Source organism: Chroicocephalus ridibundus, chromosome 3, assembly GCF_963924245.1.
Source record: "Chroicocephalus ridibundus chromosome 3, bChrRid1.1, whole genome shotgun sequence".
In the NCBI taxonomy this organism is placed as follows: Eukaryota; Metazoa; Chordata; class Aves; order Charadriiformes; family Laridae; genus Chroicocephalus; species Chroicocephalus ridibundus.
In genome coordinates, this window is record NC_086286.1 from 41,001,603 (window position 1) to 41,026,679 (window position 25,077).

Genomic DNA, 25,077 nt, shown 5'->3' on the forward strand with positions numbered 1-25,077 from the left:
ATTGGTTTCTGCCCGTAGCTTGTTTTCCCCACCAGAAATCAACAACAAAGCTATTTATGAGTGGTTACATGGGAACTGATGAAATTGCAGCAAACAATTTTATTGAAATAACAAGCCTGAGAGTAGTGTTCCACGAGGGGAAGTTCTGATGGGGGATTAAACTGCTCGGTTATCCTCAGACATATTTGCACACCGGGCATATTCTTGCAATACGATCCATGGCTTTATCCAGTGCACTTCCAAAAGGAGAGACGAATTTTATTTCCACCGGTGGAGGTGACCAAGAGCCTCCTTTTCTTGTGGTCCTGAAAAGAAAGAGAAGTATCAAATTGATTTTTTGATTACCAACAGTATTCAGTAGAGGAAAACGTTTTGCAATGTTGGAATTACAAAATCGATGCCAAAGAATTATTTATGGGCTTCTTTGAAGATAGGGTCAAGGCAGAAAACATACAGAAACAAGCTTCCTTTTGCTTTCGTTCCTTACCAGACTGTCCCAAGCATTCTCACTCAGTATTCGCGTGAGCTTTTTGAGCGCCCCCACGCCCTGATTTTAAGAGGCAACTCTCCCCAGACGGTTTTCCAGAAGGAACCGGAAAACACGGCCAGAAACAAGACGTTCTCTTTACTCGTCGTCTGACCCACTCCTGCCTTCTATGGGGAACTAAAGACCGTAAGAGCGTGGTTTCGTAAGGTGGAATGACAGGAGAGCACGCCATCATTGCAAAGAGTAGCACCCACTTGGCCTTTCCTAGCCCCTCCCTCTTCTGGTTCCAATAGAAAACTGAACCGTGAAGTGGGGAAAACGGTGCCCAGGAGACCAGCAAGCTGGACAGGCTCGCAAAGTCAGAGCAGAACTGTACCGCCAAGGGAGGAAGAGCAAGTGAGGTGGCCAAAAGCTGAATCGCTACCAAAATAAAGGAATGCAAGTAAGCGTTCAAAAAGCTTTTCGTACTTGCTTGCTTTCTTCATTTTTGATTTTGCAGTTCTACCTCTCTTCAATTTTTGCTTTCCCACAGACTCTGTATATTCGGCATCCTCTTCCTCTTTGGTCGGAAGCTCCTACGTTAAGGCAAGAAAAACATTACTTATTCACAAGTTCTTACGCTTCTACAGAACACAGATGAATGTTTCTTTCTTGAACAAGTCATGATAAAGGTATTGCCGAAAGCGTTACAGTTTCCCTCCACAAAAACAAACCTTCCATCTCAAACTCTCACACCAACCTAAAAGCTGAAATTCAGAAATCAACAGATAACACACCCAGTACATTTAAGGAAAGCCACTGTGCCTTTTCTTGAAGGCAAAGCAACACTTATTAACCACACTATCTTCAATCACCGAAAGTTAAAAAAAAGCCTGTTCATGCAATAGTCATTACCAAAGAGACCGGCTTCAAACTGACCCAGATGAAACCAAGGACAGTGAAATGCTGCTTTTCCTTTCAGATCACTGCTGGGTGTGACGTTAGAAACATACAGTGTACTCTCTGCTACACACGACAGCTTCTGCGTTTAAGGGACAGAGAAGAGAGTGTTCAGTGTACGCCATCGCGTGCTCCATTTACCATCTAACAGGGTAAAAGGCAACGATGAGAGAAAAGCTGAAAGTTCCAGTCGGCAACACTTTGTCAAACTGGCCAGCTCTCACATCCGACAGCTCAACCCTGCACTCTAAGGAGCCGCTTGGATTGCCTGAGACAACACAGCACATTCTAAATAGCTCCACCTCGTGTTTTTATGGTGCGAACAAAAGCAGTTATCTGTTACGTATTTCCAGGGACTCAGATGGTCAAGATAATTTAATCCACGTGTAAAGATCTTTTCCCAGCCCTCTAAGTTGTAGAGCTAGCCAACACCGGCAGAAGGAAGAAGCCCCTCAACAGCAGCTTCCAGTCTCCATAGAACCTGCTCATTTTCTTGCCTCCTGCTTTGTCAAAAGTTGCTAAAGCATCATATTATAGCAACGCGCCATGCTTCAAAACTAAATCCAAGAAATACCAGTCTGCATAAGCTTTCCTTTTACACTTACAAATCTATGAACAAGAAAGCAGTAAGCAGTTTGCCCTAAGTTTCCCAAGTCTAGAACCATCTTCTCTACAGTGTTGGGCCAAATTCAAGTCTGCCATTCTGATTTGCAATTCCAGTTCTCAATTTAAGGAGGCAGGCAAACTCTATAAAAATCCAAATCCAAACACAGTCTATAAAGACTTTAACTGGAAAAAAAATCACTCACTGCAGCCCAACTTACCCCAACAGTCCATTCTGCGTTCGAGTTCTCCTCCCTGAATGATACTCTAGGTTTCTTTGCTCGTAAAGGAGGAGTGACCGATCGTCCCGGAGACGCGGAGGGAGTAGCTAGGGGAGTGGTGCGAAGGTTGGATCTGAGAATAGACCGAGGAGTAAACCCAGGAACACCAGAAGCAGATGTGGCCAAAACTTTAGCTCTCTAGGAAAAGAAATAAAAGCACTTAATTTAAAACCCATTAAATGTTCAAAACAGAAGGCTTCCCTTGTCAACAGTAAGAGTTTAAATTACAAACCGAGTTTGTACCAGCAGAGAGGATGTTTAGCCCCTGCACTGCTCTTTTTCCAAAGGTACGAAAACCTTAACGATAAAAAAGCCCCGTGCTTTTTATGTCTACAAGCTTTTGGTTTGGTTGGTTGTCACTGGTGTGTTGCGTTGGTTTTTTTAATACAAACCTTAACCACAGGAGGAGTGGTAAGTAAATTCAGCTCTGAGCCTCCTGAAAAATTATTTTGTGAGATGGAACCATGCATATTTGATCTCGGTGGGCTGGATGGCATGAACGAAGTGGAAGCTCTGCATGGTGACTGTGCTGCAGAACATGAAGGAACGGGATGGACCATCAAATCAGGCAACCTGTTAAGAGACACGATTTAAAAGAGGAAAACAGATAAATCAATGGGGGCAAGATCATGCTGCGTTCGAGAAATCTGACATGACACAGCACAAAAACATTCAATCAACAAGAAATATGGGTAAGCCCTCAGCTGTTCAGGTGATGTATCAGGCCCAGGAAGAAGTTACAGGCATTTCCTTTTTGTAATTACTTCTCTACATTTCACACTTAATTTCCCAAATCACTGCCTCTGAGGCAAGAGTAATCCCATTTCAAGCTGCACGAGGCATGTAAGTCCCATGCCAGAAGAAAATGTATCTACATTTCTGCGCTGGGACCACTTCCAATTCTCCACTTAGTCGTGTCCCTAAGTTGGCCTTTTGGAAGCATTCATTCTGTGGATGTACTATAGCTGGAACGCTTCCATGAAGATTTCGTAACTGGCGTCCCAACAAATGCATCGCGCCACTCTGCACCAGGGAGAGGATGTGTTATGGCTGGTGGTCCTGTAGCTCGAGGTCTAGAATTAAAAGGAAAATGTAACTGACTGTCATTCCCCTGAAGTCCACACGTACCGGAACTCAAGTTCATTTGACCACGCCACTCGTAGGAAAGTCATCTGACAACTACGAGCCTCCTTCCTGCTCTTTATAACTCTGCCAAATTTTAAGCAAAAAGGGCAGAAACAAAGCAGACACTGGGCAGGAGGTGGTAAAACAGGACTATTTGATCCCACAATCAAGTCTATCAGTATCTGTACGCCCATACCTTGATGGTAATCATAGTCTTAGTTTCAGCTACCTAAAAGCCTGTAAACACACTTCCCAGAATGTAAACATATATGTATTTGCATAAATGAGATTACCATAGCAGAAAAACTGTCTCTCCACACAGTACTTATGAAGTATTGATTCTTAAATGTAATATGTTGAATGTGCAAAAAGCCAAACAAGGCTTTAGTCAGGTGCACCTTCCTTCTGGCACACAACATAACGTATCTGAGCAACTGAATGGTAAGGCTGTCTGAGTAAGAAGACGTGTATTTATTGCTCAGTTGCAAAGAAACTGTTTTAAGTGGGGTCGTCAATGGTGTGTAACATTGAATAGCTTCATAGAGTAGCTTTGGAGTAGTGCCATATTTTGTTCAACATTTAGCTTCAGCTGTAAGCAAAGGTGTAGAAACTTATTCCTAGTGTTTCAATGGATAGTACAAAAAATACAGGACGATTTTTATTGAGAACTAGCAAAACCAGTTAGTAACACCTAACAGAAGCTTGCACACTTGAGAGAACTTTCTCCTGGAGCAGGCTGCAAAGGTCGGCATCCAGGCGCCTTTTGGGTACCTCCAGTGAAGGAGGCCCCACTACCTCACTGCAGGCAGGCGAGTAAGGACAAAAGACCACATAACCTCAAGACAACGGTACGGAGTCAGGTGACCTTTATAACACGTAGATCAAGACTAAACTTTGTTAAAGGGCTGCTTACCTATCAACACGTGAGAAACCGGTTTCCTGCTCATTTCCTTCCCAGACTTCTCCAGTTTTGCACAATACAGCACTGAGGAAATTTTCTCTAGTACACAAATGTCCTGCATTAGCTGGGTTTGTTACTGTGGATAATGGCGTTGGTCTTGAGACTGGAAAGCAAGAGGGGAAAAATATCAGCCTGCTGCCATCAAAGAGGTGGGTGGTTAGTTCTCCACCATATTTCCCCCCCTAAAAGTTACCTTCTCTTACGACCGACGCAGGCAAATGGTAAGGCTTGGCTCTCTCTACGGCCAGCTTCCTTTGAATTCGTGGAAGGATCTTGCCATATTGGGGTAATGCAGAATTTCGGGCAACTGCCCTCTCTCTCAAGCGAGGATCATGATCATTCTGATGAAGGAAAAGCATAAAGCAAAACTTTAATTAATTACAAGAAGTTCCTTGCACAGACCTCTCCGTGCTATTTCGCATTAGTGAGCAGATTTCCTCTACGGGTGTGGGAAAATACCTCCACTGCACAGAACAGCGGCAAGTTCTACCCATCCGCACACACCGATTTCACCTGGTACTTTTAGCAAAGTGGAAGGAAGACTGGAATAGCAACAGAGCCTACAACTTGAAGTTAAAACAATGCTGGCACTCTGCAGAACCTTCTTCTGATACGCCTGTTATCACCTGCAATTTTCTGATATCACCTGCAATTTGCAAACGACTTACTACATAGCAGGCTTTCCCTTGTTCTTCCTGAAACGCCAGTGCCCTGAATATACGGGACAACTGGAAATTACCCTGGACAACATGATGTGAAGATTAAAACAAGCAAGAAAAAGCGACCTACGCACACCACCTGGCCGCATGACAGTTTTCAAATGCAGGACCTATGACTTCCAAAACCACCTTAGAAGTTTGAGTCACTGGAAAACTATGATTCCAGAAAACAGCAAACGCGTCACAAATCCAGAACACAAGTTCATGTAACACAAAATGTAATCTGGCTATTTTGAGAAATAGAGGTTAGACAAGAATTTTTGTCATAAAAGCCGTGAAATGAAAGTTGTGGAATTGGAGAGCACACTGAAACTCGCAGAAATTAAAAAAACAAAGAAAACCCACAGAAATTTAACCTGTGGATTGGCATCTAGCCTGCTCTCAGCTAGAAGAATACAGTTGCGTGCAAGACACAAGCGATGACATACAACCTACTCGTCATCCCACAGGAAGGAGTGACACAAACAACTTCCAGTAATCTAAGCCACGCATAACATACGTATCTCAATCACGGAATGGTAAGATTGGCTGATGGGAAAGATACATGTTTATTCCTCAGATGCAAACAAACTGTTCTCAGTGGGGTCAACAGTGGTGTGTAACATTTAATGTATAGCTTCATAGAGTAGCTTTGGAGTAGTGACATATTTTGGTCAACATTTAGCTTCAGCTGTAACCAAAGGTGTAGAAACTTGTTCCGAGTGTTTCAAAGACTGGTATGAAAAAAACAAAGCAAGATTCTGAACACCAGCGCTGGTCCTTAAAAACTTCTCCAAACACTCCTATGAGAAAAAAAAATTCATTCCAAAAATCTGTTATGGCTCTGCCTTTTCTCTTTTCAAAGAGACGATGAACATTTTTCCTTGCTCCCACTTACTTGTTCGGTGTCTGTGAAAGGCAGCTTCAGCAAGTCTTCCATCAGGCCCATCTCCCGGCACATTTCGTACATGTGTTTTAAGAGGTCTTCTAAGTTTGCCTGAGCGGCATGTTGGTGCAACAGACCCCAAGCCTCCACCATGCACCTGTAATTAATGTTTCAGACGTAAAGGGATGTTAATAGCATAACCAAAGAGATGCCCCAAGAGTCTTGTACTCAAAGTTTAAAGGAAACTTAGGGGATGATGATTTCTATTCTTTGTTCTCCATTTTCACAAGATTTGCGTGACAAAATGGTGGGGTGTATTTCTTTACCTATTGGAGAGCAACACAGTGAGGAGAAGCTGCACTTCCCCGCTGCTTGCCGTGGGTGGCCTCATCAGCTGGATGTATCTGAGGGCTTGCCCATGCTCCCCTTGGCACAGGAGGGACTGAATAATTCTCTTGTGCTGCCATGACGCCGTTTTGATTGTAGCGGGATGAAAGAGCAGGGCCAGTGAATTCTGTACAAGTTAGAGATCGGGTTTTAAAATCATTTTCTAGATTATAGCTTTGTACTGCCATGTATCTCTAACTCAACTCTACCAGACTTACTTCGTAATCATTGTGATCTAGAAGCCAAAAACCTTCAACAAGCTTAACAAGTCCCCAAGGCATGCCAAAGGCAGTTGCAAAGGAGTCGATTGAAGTCTCTGTCTCACTCGGAAAGGAACGCTTGATATCCAGCAGCAAGTAAATTGTCTGACATCAGGTATCTCATTAAGGCTAATCAGTTTGTAAGACCAAAACTTTATCACATTACCTTTAGAAAAACATAATGAAGTAAGAATATAAAAGTGGTAGGAAGCAGAAAATACATTCAAAACATTGGAGCATCCAACGCTCAATTATTACAGCAAATAAATTCCACAGTTGGGTTTTTCCCTCATGTCCAGCGTCTATAAAACAGTGTAAATTGTGGCATCCTTACAGTACAGCTCAGCTCCGAATGCTTAAAACTGGATTTAAACCAGTATGCGGGTCACTCATTGGTAGCGTCATTTTCTCTTTCTGACGTCCGTTTTTAGGGACATCATCTAACAAGACAGCTCTGGGCTATAAGCGTTTCTAAGCCCCTTGCTCTCTAGGCTCCCCTCGCGGGTTAGGCAACAAACAGCAAAAGCAAGGCTGTGTATTTCAGCAGCTTAAAAATTAAGTTTCTGCCCCATGACTTTTCTCTTCTCCCTGTTGCTTATTCCGTGTGCCTGCACTTTCAACGGAACCAAAGCAAGCACTGTGAGCTGCGCTGGAAAACCCGTGATTTCAGCAAAAATCCGGTACTGGGAAACCACTCTTAGAAATCCTTTTGCTCTGAAACAGAAATTGTTTTATAACCCATCATGGGTGTTTTAGAAAATTTTAAACGGTGTTTAAATTTGGAGAAAAACTAAGGACATTTTATATCTTCAACCCTTATTACTAAAACTGTTTTCTCCCTATCGGAGAAGTCTTTTGCAACAAAACGTTTAAGAAAAAAGTCATCAAAAATCCACAGTACAAAGAAATAAAACAGCGCTTCTGTCTACAACTTAACGCTAAACTAAATGTTTTCCCTTGCATCGTCTTTGAAGCATAAATGAAAAAATGTCATGAAACAGGTCGGCGACCAACACTGAAGAACATTTATGTGCATCCCCTGGAGGTGTAATAAAAATAACTAGAAAGGATACAATTGCGTGTTTGCAGTTTTCTTCAATGCTTTCTAGCAAATAGAGATCCAGCAGTGCCTGAAATGAAAAATTAAAAGTTCTGAAAAAACGCCTGTCTTCCCTAAATCATTGGCTTTTGGGTGGGGTTTGGTGAGGAGGGCGGCCGTTTGTTGTTGTTCTCAGTGAACAGGACACTCACATGCAAACTGGCAGGCGGGTATTTCCCAGTTCCTCCTGCATCTCTCCGCCACAGCTTCTCCACTTGGTCTCCTAACTGGGAAACCATTCCATCAACCATCAAGCAGTCCGAGTCCCATTTTCCTCTGGAACAAAAGGTAGCAAGGATTTGGACAGAGTTAAACACTAATTCCAGCCTCCCGGTGTAACGGCTTTCCTCCAGTCTTCTGCTGACTGCAGCCCTGCCCTTTCATCTCCCGATGGCACAAAGCAGAAAAAGGACACTAGAGGCTCTGCGCTTCGAAGGAACACACGAGCCTGTATGTAAGTTACTTGAGAAGTAAGCCAAGGAAGATGAACTTTGAAGTCAATACCTCCTACCCTGCAGCTTCCACCTTAACTCACCTTGCAGCCTCTTGGTCACAGTGCCATCGCCGAAGCTTGGTCAGCTCTTTATTCAGTTTTCAGTACAATTTCCAAAGAAAAACCTATTATCGGCTAATCCAAGGCATGCCGCCTATGTGCTAGGCAGCTAGTCCAGGAAAGAGAGCTGACGTTAGCAAGTGACTTCTATCCGACAGCCAGCAGAGTGCGAGGCGTGCCAACTCCATGTAACTCCAACCATCTTACGAAATCACACCACGTACTTGGGAGAAGGGGACTTAGGCCAATACAGTTATGACCCTCTATTACCAGTCAAGGACGGAGATGATTGTTTGTTAAAAAACACGCTTTCTTCTGCTTCCAAAACAATTGTTCTGTCAACACCCTGCTTTGCTGAACTGGAGGTGACTGATCCTGTCCTAATCACATGGCCTTTTTCAGTAGTCAGAAATTATACACATTAGCCAATGAATAAAGTAGACTCCCGAAAAATGATGATACCAACCAGTGGTACTAAGCAGAGGTAGATAGCACCGTTTTAACACAGGAAAGTAACCTCTCTGTTCAACAGAACACACGTGTCACTGAAGTCAAGAGTATTGCTGGCAGCGGCATTACGCATAGCCCATGCAACTGTTGAGATAAAAGCCATTCCCTTCCACTTCTGAATTTGCCGTGGAAGTGTTCTAGAGTCTTCCTCTAGCTCTTACCTTGATAAACGCTCAAGTTTCTGTCGCTGACCAGTATAGTAGCTCTCAATCAGAGGATAATTGTAGAAAGGTCTTGACAAACGCGTATCGTCATCTACAGGCAACAAAGTAGAAGCAAGTTAAAGCAGTCATATCACACTTGTAAACGAAAATTTTTGCCTAAAGAGACAGAAGATCGTACAAGCTAAGCATCAAGAAGCCTCCAACTCTGAAAGAAGCCAATCCTCTTTCTGCCTTTGCTAAAAGAACTCTAAGAGACAAGACTCAATTCCTTCTTGCCCCAAGTGCCGTTTCAAGGTTACAGTTCACGCAGCATTCACAACATGTAGGGTAAGCTGAAGTTCACTATAAAAAAAAACACCCAGTTCTCAAAGGGAATGGTTTCTAAACGAGCCGCGTGAGCATCTGTGAGACAATTAAGGCTGGCAATGGAATTTCTAATCCATCCAACTAAAGAAGGATTTCCAAGGTGTAATTTCTCCTCAAGCAACTGATAGAAAGTTCAAAACATGCAGGTAATGCTCTCACTCTAAAAACAAGCATTCCGGTACTTGTTGTTTAATAGTACTTTGTTTAAAATCTCAAGTAGTTCAAGCTGTGGACACAAGCAGTGCCTTGACATCAGGGGTCCATTGCTATTCCTAAAATCCACCCAGGAAAGAAACTGCCTGCCTCATTCTACGCTGTGTACTTGACAACCCAGCAAAATCTCAACTTCAGCCACAGAACTTCAGCACACCCTGCCACTGAAGGCACTGCACTTGGGACTGCCGGGTCCTGCACTTGGGTCACAACAACCCCATGCAGCGCTACAGGACTGGGGCAGAGTGGCTCGAAAGCAGCTCGGCAGAAAAGGACCTGGGGGTGTTGGTTGACAGCCGGCTGAATATGAGCCAGCAGTGCGCCCAGGTGGCCAAGAAGGCCAACAGCATCCTAGCCTGTATCAGGAATAGTGTGGTGAGCCGGACTAGGGAAGTGATCATCCCCCTGTACTCGGCACTGGTTGAGGCCCCACCTCGAGTACTGCGTTCAGTTTTGGGCCCCTCGCTACAAGAGGGACATTGAGGTGTTGGAGTGTGTCCAGAGAAAGGCTACAAAGCTGGTGAGGGGCCTGGAGGACAAACCTTATGAAGAACGACTGAGGGAGCTGGGGTTGTTTAGCCTGGAAAAGAGGAGGCTGAGGGGAGACCTTATCACGCTCTACAACTACCTGAAAGGCGGTTGTAGAGAGACGGGGGCTGACCTCTTCTCCCTGGTGACAAGTGATAGGACAAGAGGAAACGGGTTCAAGTTATGTTAGGGGAGGTTTAGATTGGATATTAGGAAACATTTTTTCACTAAGAGGGTTATTAAACATTGGAATAGGCTGCCCAGGGAGGTGGTGGATTCACCATCCCTGGAGGTGTTTAAAAAAAGGGCAGATGGGGCACTGAGGGACATGGTTTAGAAGTGGCTTTTGTCAGGGTAGGTTAAAGGTTGGACTTGATGATCTTAAAGGTCCCTTCCAACCTCAGCAATTCTATGATTCTATGATTCTATGAACCAGCACGACTTCTTCCTGACGAAACCGTTACAAAAACATGGCTAAGCATGCGTTCGTGGGAGTCACTCACTGGATGGTCGCCTTGCTACAAACGTATGACAGGTCACGCTTACCTAAACCCTCTGGAAGGAGACCGGATCGACAGAACCAGATGACCACTCGTGCATACAAAGAAATGAGGCCGGTTACCGCTTGCTTATTTGTCACGTCTGCAAAACCTGAAAAAAGGCAGGAGATGATTAGCGTTATGCAATTCTGTTCATTTTCACAAAACTCCCTTCATCCTACTAAACCAAAAGTATAAAAATAGCACATTAGAAATCTTTCTCTTTGCGTTTTTCATGCTGTATCGCTTTCTTATTTGAAGAAAAAAACCACTATCACCACCAAAACAAAAAGCAACCCCTATAAAGAACTAAACTCACTAAAGGCTAAAATAAAAAATAAAAAACAAAACCCCAAAGCCTGAACTACTAAATGCACGCAGGAATAAGACATCTGTTTCTCACGTAGCAGAGATTCTTCTGATAGCAAAGGGATATTCTTTTCTTTTCTCAATAGGCCAAGAACCATTTCTAAGAGAAAAAGCTGTAGAAACTCAAGTAACTTACTTTGCATGTTACTCGTTTACGCTTCCTTCGTATTGTTTAGCAATTTGCAACACGGTGTCTGCATGCAACTAGAACTTGCTAGCTAAGAACTCAAAGGAATAATTTTCAGCAATACCACATTCGGTTGCTGTAATTTCAGCCCAGTTGCCTACAAAGCTTCTCTCTGGATGTAGCCTCCCCCACCCCCTTGCATGAGCTCCACCATAAACTGTTGCCCTGAACTCCATGCGTGTTTTGTGGTGGTCCCAAGCGCTCAGCTTTAAGCCCCTTCTCCCAGCTAAATGTGACTGTCTTCCAATCCTCAAAAACAACAAAAGCCCATGTTGCCACAATTCCAAATCTTAATAAAACATACCAAAGATTTTGTAGCACTACTACAAACCTTTTTCAGTAAGCTCTTGTGCTTCTGTGAGAAAACAGTTTAAGACCGTGCTAAGGTTGCTCAAAAGCAACTGGCAGCGCTGGAGAGACCGTAATGTCTGGGGGTCAATGAAGTTGCAAGAGCCATCAAACAGCGGAACACCTTTTCAAGAATAAATATTAAATCGTTAGCCGACAGAGCAATTCCAGAGTTTCAAGGCGCACTTCAAGGACCGCGTGCAATATCCTATAGCGGCGTATTACTGAGGAAGCTCAATCAGAAAGAACGACTTTAGGTTTGCAGAATGACTACACTAGTACTCACAGATTTGGTCAAATTCTTCCTTTGTAGAGATCACTTGGTTCCATGTCCACTCAAGAACAAACCGTAAATTACCAGCAGACCTTGGCTGCTCTTTAAACAAAGAGAACAAAAAAGAAATGAATCAACAGGCTCCAACTCAAAGAGGTACCACGTAAAAAAACAACGTTCCAAGTATTACCTTCAGATATCCAATGTTTAATGCATCCAGTCAGAAGTCCCACAGAACCTGTCTGGACAGCAGCTGACAATACTGCTTCCAGCTGCTCCTCCTAAACGTAACAGACAAACTCAAATGAGAACCTTACCTACTTGCACCATGTGAACCATCAACAGTAAATGTTTCTTTCTAACTGTATACTCATTCAGACATCACAAAGTCAATCAGGACACAGGCCAGGAATGCCACGTCCTTTCTCTTAATTCCAGCCACAGGCTGGACTGCTCACTGCTCTGAGGAACACATTAACACACTTCTCCTCTGACATTTCAACTTACTGCAGCCTAATTCTAATCTTTCTTCACATGCCTCTGCATTACAGTCTTCACGTACTGAGTTCCAGCTTACTACGTCCAGAAACATCCTCTGCTAATACGCGTTACACATCTGTGCAGATAAGTTTGCCATCAGGAACGCAGGAAGGGGACAGGACAAACACAACTGTGCAACGTTTGCATGGAAACAGTGAAGCTACGGCCAAGCAGCTTTCTAGACCATGAAGACATGAAGCAGTTCTGACACCCAAAACAGTACGTTGGAATTTTGTAACGTGACAGAAAAGAAGCAAAACATTTACATCCTAATGTTTTAAATGTTAGGCTCTTCAAATACTGTATTATAGTGTAGTGGTAATCCTTACAAGGATAAATCACGGGTATGCACAGACGCGCGATATTAAGTAGTAGCTTATCTCAGCTGGTGTTCTCGTACTTCTCTCAGGTGAGAGGACCCTTCATAAGTTTTTACTTTGGTTTTTGGGATGGGATTTGGTTGGTTGGTTGGGTTTTTTTAAACACATTCAAAAGTATCTTTCCCCTCTAGGCAAAATCATGACATTCAAAGCGACTTCTACACATGTAGAACACACATGTGATATTGCCATCTTTTTCTGAAAACTGGTTTCAGACAAGGAAACACACCATTGGCCAGCTTGCCAAGAAATGTCTTTGAGCTACCACACTGTGCAGAAGCGTTCATGTCCTAACACACGTCCACAAATGTGGTGACGAATGCAGGAGACAGGAAGAGGAGGGCAGTGGGAAGGCTGCTCTCCCCTTCCTGCTGATCGCTCCAGGGAAAGGTTGGTGCATTGCAAATGGAAAACCTATGGCAGGGGGAGTGAAGTCACTGTGGTGGCATAAAGCACATAGAAGGTAGCGAGTGTCATGAGATAAAGGTGATTAAGGTGTTGCAGCTGCAAGAGGGCAGTCTCAGAGCAGCAAATTGGGCTACTGCAGCACAAGGCAGAGGCTACAGAGGTGAAGATCCGCCCGGAGAGGATGCAGAAAAGCCTACCGATGAAGGGAAAACGAGGGCAAGCCGTGAAGAAATTGCCAGGGAGAGCTGACAGCAGTAATCCTTTACCACAGCCCACTTCCTTGGAAGCAAATGATCACGTACAGTGACAGTGCAGCAAGCCGACGTCTGCAAGAGCTCGCATCCCAGGGAGACGCCCCCATCGTCGGCTACTGCACTGAACCACTGCTTTGAGAAACTGACAGGGATGGGGGTTACTCTGGGGGACACATGCGTTATGTTGGGCATGACCAGCACTGACTGCACGCTTCCTTGTGCGCATCTGTGTGTGGCACCGAATTAAGAGAGGGGTCTCTAAAGACAGATCTCTTAGGGCTGTTCCCAGTCAAAGTCACTACTTTGGATCTAAGGATACGGTTACTTCTGCTAGCTCAGGTCACGCCTGTATTTCAAATTGGAGTATCGTGTCTTGTAGCCCCTCCAGCCCTGTCAGACCAGATGGATGTATTTCCCCCTTGATTCCCTCATAGGCACTCACCTGACTCAAACTGGATGGCTGGACATCAACTGGTCTTGGAGACAGCAAGCCAGCTACAAGACACCTATTGTAGCTCTCCTGAATGGCTTCCCATATTGAAGGGCCAGATTTCTTCAAAAAATTCAAGGTCTGAAACATCGATCGAAAACGACAGATTAAGACAGCATTGTTATTCCGTCACTACGCTTCTGGATAACCTCTAAAAGGAAGAATCTAAATGTTCACTGACACCGTCAGACAGCCTGAACCACTAAGATGCTTTAGGTTAGCAATCTGCGTAATTAAGTCTTTTCTACCTTCTCTGTCTATACACAGGCCTTGCTCTTTCCCTCAACACTGACACAAAATACATTCTATGTAAGCTAAGCTAACATGCAACTTCACGCTTTGGAAGATCCTTTCTATGCCTATTCGTATGGAAGCCGATTCATGTTGGAAACATTTAGTGAGCTGAAACTTCACTCAAAATTATCTGTCACAATCTGTGCCGTGGCTCAGAAGTTATAATTTGGCCGAGTTTGGGAGAAAACAAAATTTTCACTCCTCAAACAGTTATGTCATTTTTCATTTTCTCCATTCCCTCCTTTTTCAAGAGAATTGGGGATCAAAACTCTAACTCAAGACTATGCAGGCAGTTCGACTGAGGGGCAATAAAGAAGTAACACCTTTCCCCGCCTTCTACAGTGGTTTTGTTCTTGCTCCTGGAGCAACGTTGCATTCCTTTCTAGACATTCAATCCCCGATCGTGCCTCAAGAGGAGACAACGGCAGTTGTACAGTCCCAAGAGGGGACCTAAAACATTACCATTTGCATACAACTGGCGACAGGATACAATTGCAACTATGCGTGTGGACGGGCAGGATGAGCATGAAACGGTCCCTAACACGGAAAGCAGTGCAAGAGAAAACTTAGAAAAGCTACATCTCCTGCCACTCGCAATAAAGATACAGTAAAAGATCACCTCCTTCTGGAAGCCGGTGCAAGTCATGTGAACGACTCCGGAGGTCAGCAAGCACGTACCATCTGCAGAAACAGGGAACGTTTGACAACCTTCCGTACTCTCACAGTTATGGCATGACCACTTTACATTTTTTACACACCGGTATCTAGAAACATATAACTGAGTGCTTTGAGCTTCAGTTCACAGTCATTTCAGGCTATAACCAGCACCACTTCACCGGCTACATTACAAAAGCACCAAAACTCAGCCGGCTGTCAGATATGTTCCACAATAGTAAATACCTTGTCAGTACAACGTGATCAGAGTTGGGTTTGGGGGGGACTGGGTGTTTTTTTGGTTTGGGTTGGGTTTTGAATGACAAACAATGACTGAACAAGAGAACCAATGAATGGCATTTGACCTCATTTTAAGCTTATCACTCTCAAAAGCAGTGAAATACCTACCAAAGTTATAGTTGCCTGGATGAAAAAACCGCTCAGGTGGTGGATAAGAAGGAGGAACTCCCCGACTTAGACTCCGCTCATGGACCAGAATATCCAAAAGGAGCTTCGGAGAAGTCACGCTCACTACGGTATCCAGCGACCACAGTGCAAAATAGGGGCACTCATGAGGGAATTCTTCCGGCCTTAAAGAAAACAAGCGCGTAAGCTAAATGCCGACATTCAAATGAATTATTGGCAGGCATATGGAAAACTACTGAAGAAAAATCTACCTTAGCGAATCTGGCATTTGAGCAGAATACCAGCGATTAATGTCAAATACACCCAGGTAAGTAGATGGTTTTCCCTGACCGTACGTATTCACTTGCCAACTGAAGACTGAGACACTGGTGTCAGGAGACGTGACTGTAAAAGACAAGACGTTGTTTCTGACTTGTAGAAAATACGATAGATCCGATAGTTTTAAAACACCACTTTCTATTTTGGCTTCATTCTCTTCTGTCACTCGTGAAACACAACACTTCCTAAGAGTGATTACAGTAATTACGGAATAGCAAACATCTCTGTGATAGGTTTCAGTCACACTGCCCCTTTTTCTTGTCCCCTCGTCCAGATCACTGTTCAAGATACTAAAGAGAAGTGGCCCCAGTGCAGTGCCCTGGGGAACAGCACTTGTGACGGGCTACCATCTGGATGCAGATGCGGACATCAGTTTGAAGAAGGGAAAAAATTCTGGTAACATTCCTAAGCAATGGAGAGTTTGAACTTCTTGTTCAAAGATGGCAGCTGGAGGAGTAAAACGACTGACCATCATCATACAAACGGCCCCACCATACATCGCGATAGCATGTCAGCAAGCATAAAATAAAACCCACTTTTTCCCTTAAAGAAGTCCCACATAACTTAAGCATCCATTTTTTCTTCGTAAATAATCCCAACAATCTAGTCTATGCAGATAGGCAAGACTTTCAGACTGTGGGGACAGAACAGCATTCGTTGCTTAGGTTCCAAAAGCACTTCTTTTAAAATCACCAAACACGGACATCAGAACAAACCTTCATTTACGCTATCCTTTCCGTCAACGTCGCTGCGGAATTTTTCGACAGTCTGGCAGCTGATTAATTTAGTACTCATCTGGCCTCTCAAGGGAAAGACTCCACCCGTGAGATCTACACTGAACTTTTCGCCACGGTATTCCAAACCCTGGGGGAAAAAATCAGAGAAGAGAGCAAAGGTCATTCTAAGATAAAAACATACATTACATACATACACTGGTCAAACTCTGATATCAAAGTAGAGAGTGTATACTCTGCCCATCCGCAAGCATTGTGCGGAACGAGGGTAAAGATGCGCTCTACGATCGTGATTTGATGCACCAGATTTAGCAACTGCTGCGACAGTACAAAAAAGGTCTTTGGAAGCATTACTTAAACATACCTTTCTGTTTAATTACTTAAGCAGACTTAAACCAGCCTTGAAGGCAATGGAGACGAGAGTTTGACACGCATATAGAAAAACACAGTACCACATGTTCCATAAGTCCTATTTGTGACTCTTACCATGACACACAGTCAAAGAGGCACTGCTTCATAGCCTCAAACCTAATTCCTGGAACAAAAAGCACTGCTGTATTGAAAAAGTCTTTTGAGCTCCTATGAACTCTATCCAATGAACAAGGATCAACAGTAGATTCCTCCTTCTTTACTCAAACTTGGCCTAGCAAACGGGAGACACTTAAATTTTCTACCCCTGAAGATGGACAAGAAACTTGACTCAGACAGCCATGCAGGCAGACAGTCATGTAGTACTAACCAATCTGTGACTACAAGGAAGTGTTCTGAGACTAAAAGTATCCGCTGTGGAGCACAGGTCCCGCACATCAACAAAGATAAAGAGATAGCATCCAGCACGCGATGAATCCCTGGAAGATCCTTCTACTTGGTCACCGTGATAGATAATGCATTTTAAAGAAACACCACCTTTTCCAAACACCTAACCTCTATCTATGCAAAAGCAACAGTGCCAAATGAGGAAGCACCTTTCCTACACATAAGCAAAACACTCAAAATCTAAATTAATCCAAAAAAATCAAAAGGCACAGTCCCTACAAAAACCAGAGTACCACGATACAAGAGTCACCCCTGTTTCGTTCCATAGCTATTGAGAATATGCAAGAGAAAGTACCAAATCAGGAGGAAAGACTTGCTCTGAACTAAGATTACTGTCCCCTCAAAAAGATTTTGGAAGACTTCCAGGCGTACAACTGAATGGAATTACACATCTAACAGATGCGCCTTGTCTCTGTTAGCTATCTGAGATACAATGATACCTCACATCTGTATTTTAAACGCATCCTCCTTGGAGCCAGATCTAACATTTAGGTACACTCTTCTGACCAAATTACATATTTTCCTGGCTTTAAGAGTAGATTGAATAGGTCACCCAGCCAAAAAGAAGAACGAGTTATCTTTACAGCTACTAAGTGTCAGGATCAACACTGAAGAGACACTGTAGGTGCATTTCATGTGAGAAGTCCGGCTGACAAAGCTCTAAGGGAAACCAAGAATATAAAACTGAAGATCAGCAAAGACTAGAGTATGACTGTATTTTAAGAAAGGGAGAGAGACAGAAGCTTATTCAAGTCCGAAGCTTGGTTAAACCAAGCGATTCAAGGCCCAATCTTCTCTTCCTACATGCCATTCGTTTGGTATTTCAGAATAATTTTATTTGCAAAAGCCGCGTCCTCTTCAGGAATTTCATTTATACGGGCTCTTTGCAGATGGATCTAGCTGGAACACACGACACTGCAGTATAAAATGGTACGCCTTCTTTCCAAAAGGTATGGACAAAGGCCGTGCCCAAGAAGACTCAGCAAAACATGATTATTTTTTCAGCCAGCTCTGAAGTTTGATGGTAAATCTCACCCCTGTAACTCAACTGATACTCCCTTAGAGAAAATTACTATTGTCTGCTTTTCCCACGCATGCACCTCTTACCTCATACATGACTTGTCCTGAGGCCACGCGTTTTCTGTCACCAAACGCTAACTGCTGCAGGTGTAAACTCACCACATCACCTTCACTGAAAAAGGGATAAATTATGAGATTTGGTTACAAAGCTGCTTTATAGTCCTCATCGTCGTGTTAGTAGACCTAGACGTTTTCTTAATAGCATGCTCCTGCTGAAAAGAACACCACCTCTTCCCAAAACATGATCATCGGCCACATTTAGCCACTGAAACATGAAGGAGGGCGTTTTGACACTAACAGCTTCAGGGGCAAAAGCCAACCGTACAATTGGAAAGCTGTAATATGTTGTATGGACTAAGAATTGTTGGAAATAGATCTTCACAATGAAGAGTTCTCCATCAAAACTGCTTTGAAGTCAAATTTTAAAAGACTGACACTCTACCAACAGCTGAGCTGATGGAATCGCTTGCTGATGCAGACAGAGAGATCTCTCTGCCCTTCCCTTACCACCAAAGTTCCCCTCCCCCTCTTGCACACTCTGCACCCTTCCAAGTCCGATTTGATTCAGCAGAACAGCAGGAACCCATTGGCTTTTCTGCTGAATCGTTTTCTGCCCGGGGAGCTGCACTGGCTCACCAAGGCTCCACAGACTGCTGACGCTGGCACAAGGCCATCGGCAATACTGTCACCGCCGCCTTTAGGGGCGGCAGGCTGTTGTGTGGGCACGTCTGGTGTTCTAGATCTGCAGCCTCAACTGCTCCTAGTGGTATTTTAATACCACGGTGTGACTATCAAACAAATGATGAAGCGGTCATCGAGGAACAAAAGCAAACCATTTGAGAATGCGAGCAGAAGAATATGGCCACTGTTGCTGTGCCTTCCGACAGAAGGCAGGAACTAGTAGGTCCCTCTTCACGTCTGGTAAATCCTGTAAAAATTGCATTCTAAGTTTAACACCTTCCGTACCGGAAAGAATCGCAGACACACAACAAATACACATGTTCAACTGTATGGGAACAAATATCCTTAAAAAAAAAAAAGAATTAATTCAGTGGCTGATAGTTAAAGTTTTTATTCACCTTTCCTGCGTAGACTGAACAGCCCACAAGTAGCAACAATTGCGAGGATCATTCTCAGGCTCTTGAAAAGTGACAGCATAGACAGGAATCCTCCCTCCTTCAAGCTGAGCGTGGTGCCTACAGGTTTAGGGGGAAAAAAAAGCAACACGAAAAAGAAAACAAAAGGTGAGCCTAGTGGCCCAAACACAGGTAGTTTCTCGTTTCGTGGACTACGTCAAGCATTGTTCTTCCTGACTTCTGAACCTTACTTGTACCTCCACACTCTACTCTTGCCACCTAATTATTCCTCCACTGTCTATTTATGCATCCAACAGCTTCTGGGGAGTCAGTGCAGATCTGCTGAAGTGAATCCCAACCAGAAGTTAGCCAAATATTTCAGGTGAGATTGCTCTTTCGGCCAAAGCTGACATGCAGGAAAGAATACATTTTTAAGGCACAGGTCAGCTATTGAGTTTTCATGTCTCACTAGTTTCACCCTGGACACTTTAGAGAATATCGGCACCAAAATCACATCACTGACATACTTCAGCCTTTCAATGGATGCCCCAGTTGCAGTAACCGGTTCTGAAAACCCCAGGAAGCATGCTTTCCACAGTTCCTCAATCCACAGGCACAATAAGGAAAACAATCCTAGTCCACTGGGGAGAAGGTGGACCACTTGATCCAGGTATGACTGAAAAGTTATGTCAGAAGAGGATTTCTGAACGTGCCAAGATTATACTCATACTCATGTCAGTCCCTGAAAAAGTTCTCTTTACATCCACATACTTCCTTAAGCAACAAATCGAGAGCCCCGCACCTCCAGGCATGGCCAAGTGTAAAGGCCTACTTACTCTCTCTTCAAAGTTTTCATATTCCAGAGCGACAGGTAGCCATCCGAGAAACCCACAACGAGCTGGTTGCTTCTGCTTATGTAGCACAGGGCTGATACTGCTGTTCCGGAAGCATTTTGTAGTTGAAAACAGAGATGTCTCCCTTCGCTGGTCACAGTTTCTCTTCTTTGTGCAACTTCAGCAGGATTTTTAGTGACAACTTCTAGATCTACACACACAAAACCAAGCAATAAATGAATACGTTATGCCATTTAGGCTGCATTTTAGGCACTGATGTGACAACCCCTATCATCTAATGCTACCGTGCCAGGCAAAATAGCCATTTATGCAACACTTTTTTTTGCCATTTCCATTATGTATGTCTTTGAAGAACATAAGAACTCTCGGATCAGACAAGTATTCTCACTCACATTTGAAAGCTAGGTAAAAACGTAACCAAATTCTTCCTGGACTCTGAAAAGCAGGAGTTTGGGCCTCGTGATGAAATTTGAAGTGGCACCTCGTGTTTGAAGTGGCACCAATTGCTGAAGCTGCTGTTGTAATAGCCAAAACGGTGTATGCAATCTGAGTACACCTATTCGAGATTTCATTCATCCAAATGCATGCGTGTTGGTAAGTGGGGTTTATTTTAAAAAACAAGCCCAAAATTTGCCCCAAGTCAATTAACACAAGCAGAAGAGCATTCCCGGGAAACAGGGCTCCTCCAACACAACTTCCTACCAGGCGGCCGCACCGGCTCACGTGGCAAAATTCCTACACCTCTCTGGCAAGAATCATAGTGGCACAGGGATCTTGGTGGGAGGGGGCATTTACAACACTGCGAGGAGCAGTCAGACACTCCCAGGTTTAATCAGGTCAGGACTATACGATGTCAAACTGCCACCTGTAACCAGTCGTCAGAAATGTCTGACACAAGGGTCTTCAAAGTGGGATGCATACTGTTTCGTTAGAAGACAGAAGTTTTCTTGCGTTTAAATTCACGTGGAAAAACTGCAGGCTTACCCAATGCTTCGATATCATTCTGAGTGCAGGAGCAATCATCCAAACTAAGGTCAACCAGAAGCAGATGGCCAGCATCTGTAGCCACTGCTGCCACCCCAAAGAGCCATCGCAGACTCTGATGGAGGTGCTGAGTGCTCACGCTGGGTCCTCCGTGATTCGCTATGGGTTCTATAGCGGTTACCTACAGGAAAACTACAAGTTACTATTTGAGCTCTTTGACAAGCTCAATAGAAAAAGTAAATACAGGAGCATCAAAGCATTGTTTGCAATTAGATCAAGAAAAGAGACAAAGACAAAAAAGCCCCGTACAAAAACCTGTTACTGCCTTCCATTTACTAGATTTCCTGCGGGTAAGTGACTTAACTTCAACTTACATGGGGCATTCTATTAGTACAGCTTAGCAATTTCCATTTCCTACTTCGCAGTAATTAACTGGAGGAAAACACAGAAAATCAGTTATACGCAAGAAACTTTATCGTATTCAAGGGGCTTAAGACAGACAAACACAACTACATCGAGGTCTCCCACCGCTCACAGCCCACCAGCACCGCGATACAGTCTATGCCTTCTTTGACAAACGGGCGTTAGGATAAATCAGGGCTCGAGAGTCAGACGAGGCAGCGGCCAAGTTGCATGGGAGACACACCATTTCCATGGGAGCGAAACGTATTTAGAAAGCGTTGAAGGGAGAGACCAGCTTAGTAAAATTCACACTAGTCCGCATTTAGAAGAAAAGTAACAACCACATAAAGGAAAAGAAGCTTTAAATGCACACCAGCGCTTTCACGAATGTTGAGAAAAATGTTAAAAGCCAGCCTAAAGCAGCAGCTTCTCAGATAAAAAGGTGACTCCACCTAAAGGAGGAAGCGCACACTGCTCTCTCACGTGCCCAGCAGTCTGCACGCAACTGTCTCACAAGGCGAAGACAGACCTTTCAGCACACGTTGCAGCACATCCCAGGACAACACTGACTGCTAGAGCAGAGACACGAGCACACAAAGACTCCTGCGCTAAAGCTGCACGTATTTCTCTCTCTCAGTGACCCCAACACGAATGCTTACTACTAGTCATCACACTGTAGCATTACAAACAAACAAAACTCCACCTGTATTCTAGCAAGTCAAACCAAAGCAGCTGATGGAAAGCTGGCTAAGAAGTTAGTTAGTTAGTTGTTGCAGATTCTAAGATGATAAAAATGAATCTTGATGTTCTATTGACTGCCACCGATTCTTGTTTACATTAAGATAAGAGGCTAGGGGACACACATCATTCGAGTTTCTGGGTTACAGAAGACAGAAAACATCAGCAACATTACACCAGTGTGTCCCATCTACACAAACACACTAGTCAGAGAGCAGAGATTCAAGGACTGCAGGCTGAAAGGTGACCTCCCAACAATCTGTCAGATAACTCACTAGAGGCTCTTTTTTCCTCTCCTAAGTCAACAGAAAAATGTGTTCTCCTCAGCCTGCTTGCTAGGCTGAGATTCAAGGCAATGTGTCGAAGTCATTTACAGCACAACTATGGAATTCTGAGCCATTTTAAAGACGGTATTTCTGATGGAAATCAAGCAATTAGGGCCAAACAAAGGTGCTTTTCAATGCCTTTTTGCGGAAGGAGAGAATCAGGTAACTCTGTGCTCTACAATAAAACCAGAAAACTTGTTTTACTCTCAGTAAACTCCAACAATAATGGCACATTAAGCCCAAGATTTTACAGCAACACCGTCTTGACTGGATACTCTCAAGTGACAGGATGTTAACGCGCGATAGAAAAAATACCTCCTACAAAGAGACGCTCCAAAGCTTGTCCTAAAACAGGCCTACGCAGCACCTAACAACATCAAAGCTTCGTTTCTCCAATTAAAAAGTACCTACCCTCCCGGGAAGAACAACTGCTTTAACCACTCTTGAGAGTCCAAGGTCGTACAGACAGAGAACACTTCCCTCTGCGTCTTCCAACCCAACCAGCAGTCCAGTTCTCTTCTCCCAGGAAAACTCCTTCACCACGCGAACAGTGGGAGGCTGTTCATTGACTCCACTGAAACGGTACGCAGAGAGCCGCTCTCCTGTCACACAGTTCACCACCTCAAGGTGAGGACCACGTGCCAACCACGCCAGGCCGTTTCTCCCTGTGAGAGAAAAGAAAGAGGACTGAAGCAAATGTCCAACGGAAGACTGAAAACAGCTGAAAAAAAATCACAGTGCCTGCCCCTTTCCTTCAATAAACGTACCTAGCAGAGGAAGACCGACCTACCTCATTCTAGTCAATGATTCAAAATCACCCGTTGAAATCCCCAAGCAATCCCTCCTAAAATTAACCACCTTGTTATTTTGCATTTGTACTTGTCATTCCCGCACCGAAGAATCTGGGTTGTTTGCGATAAAGATGACAAGGTCCTGATCGACAGCCTTTATACCATATTCGCCTTGGTTTTGCTAGAAATGATCTAAACGCATATGGGAATACAAGTCTTAGAGCGTAGAGGAAGAATCGAAGGCATTTTGTTTCACTGAACTACTGCCAGCCCAAAGGAAGTATGAGCTCAATTCCTGCATTTACACTCAGGTAGATAGATTCTACCTGGTCTTAACAGAAGCCTAGACCTCCAGATAGGCACCCAGCTCTACTGTCACATCACCTGGAAAGTCCACTTCAAAGTTTAACTATACTCACGTTTTAATATTAGCATTTGTCATCGCTGAAGCACCCTTTTTGTTCTCTCTCTCTCAACAGGATGCCTCTTAACAGCACCAACCTGACGCAGCTGATACGATGACCTGAGGCTTCAGGTAGCCTCCAGGCAAGAACAGCTTTATACCGAGACCAAATTTAAAGGAAAATGCTCACCTCCAGAAAACCTCCCGCACAGCACAGAGCCGAGGGTTCCCTCATCTTCCCCAAGTGCCTGAAGAGTCACCTCTGGAAACTGCAGCAGACTGCTCGTTACCTCAGCTGTTAGCTCTTGCATTCTTCGCTGTAAATACAGGAAAAAATTGCACAACTAGACTCACGTCAGCCAGAACTATTCTTGAGAGTGACAGAAGTTTCATCAGTATGCAGTGAAAAATCCCCTAGACATCACCTCTAGCTCTTTTCCTTGCAAATAATGGCACTCGGGAGACTTTTTGCTCTCCCAGCAGAGCAAAAGGAGAATCCTTTGCTTTTCTGATGCCTGTGAGATCACCAACAAAAAGCGACCCAGACGTATCCACAGAGAAATAACAGGAAAAAGCCCAATACACTGAGTTCAAGTCTACTCACACAGGTTCGGAAGATGGGAGCTGAGAAAAATCAGATTTTAAAAAGCTTCTCAGTAACAGGTACAACTTTCCATTTGTCCTTTCCCTTGATTTCGTACTTTACCCTTTGTTACTTATTGTCAGTTGTCTTCTAGCAGCCAAAATTACCATTGGTCTTCACCTTAGGTACTTATGACTTCCAAACTATTTCCAAAGAAAGGAGCGTACCACGAGTCACAGGCTGAGGATAGATTTTTGCATTAAAAAGCTCCAAGAAGAATAAACATGGAGAAATTACACGTTCAAGCAGAATCACATTCAGCCAAGTCAGGGTTCAGGGACGTCAGTTTTGACTGACGGTAGTACCTGAAAATCCGTTTCAAGGGCCAACAATGCAATGGGCTTACTGACGAAAAAGCTAAAAATATGGCCAGCCGCAGCTGAAGAGATGGTTTCACAAAACATGCTGACTTCCCTGCCACCAAAAGAGAGGACTTGCCGCCGCCTCCCATCTCTCCATCTGCTCCTTTGTTCTACTACCGTACTCCTGTGGCTCACCTCGCACTGCCTTAACAGTGCCTTAGAGCACTTTAGGAGCCAAGTTCACTCCCTGAGCAGGCAGGAAACTCACCCAGAAAAGCAGGTGGTGTTCCACCAGCTTCGAGAGCTCAACTGCCTTGCAGAGACAACCAGCAAGCATAAGAGGTGGCACAAGGAAGGAGGCAGGACCACGCATCGGGAAGAAGGAGA

General features: G+C 44.1%; 1 protein-coding gene across 1 annotated transcript; it reads right to left on the bottom strand.

Annotated features, from left to right (window-relative positions):
- Positions 1-1,337: 1,337 nt before the first annotated feature.
- On the bottom strand, positions 1,338-24,056 carry LOC134512950 (protein ELYS-like). Its single transcript, XM_063328880.1, has 27 exons — positions 23,936-24,056; positions 22,963-23,216; positions 21,086-21,266; positions 20,084-20,291; positions 19,251-19,367; positions 18,199-18,283; positions 16,258-16,405; positions 15,475-15,607; positions 15,206-15,387; positions 14,763-14,824; positions 13,802-13,930; positions 11,968-12,058; positions 11,790-11,879; positions 11,487-11,627; positions 10,607-10,711; positions 8,951-9,044; positions 7,879-8,002; positions 7,701-7,757; positions 6,586-6,732; positions 6,307-6,494; positions 5,999-6,137; positions 4,590-4,737; positions 4,349-4,499; positions 3,279-3,383; positions 2,703-2,886; positions 2,251-2,448; positions 1,338-1,508 (listed from the first exon to the last, which is right to left on the bottom strand). Exons 1-27 carry the CDS (start codon positions 24,054-24,056, stop codon positions 1,338-1,340), a joined length of 3,753 nt encoding a protein of 1,250 aa, XP_063184950.1.
- Between the last annotated feature and the right edge of the window lie 1,021 nt (positions 24,057-25,077).

Coding starts and splice junctions, on each gene's coding strand:
- LOC134512950 (XM_063328880.1), bottom strand. CDS start 24,056: ATGCAAGAGCTAACAGCTGAGGTAACGAGCAGTCTGCTGCAGTTTCCA. Junction 23,217..23,935: donor GTGCGGGAGGTTTTCTGGAG/GTGAGCATTTTC, acceptor TTTCTCTCACAG/GGAGAAACGGCCTGGCGTGG. Junction 16,406..18,198: donor CAGGACAAGTCATGTATGAG/GTAAGAGGTGCA, acceptor TTTTTCCCCCAG/GGTTTGGAATACCGTGGCGA.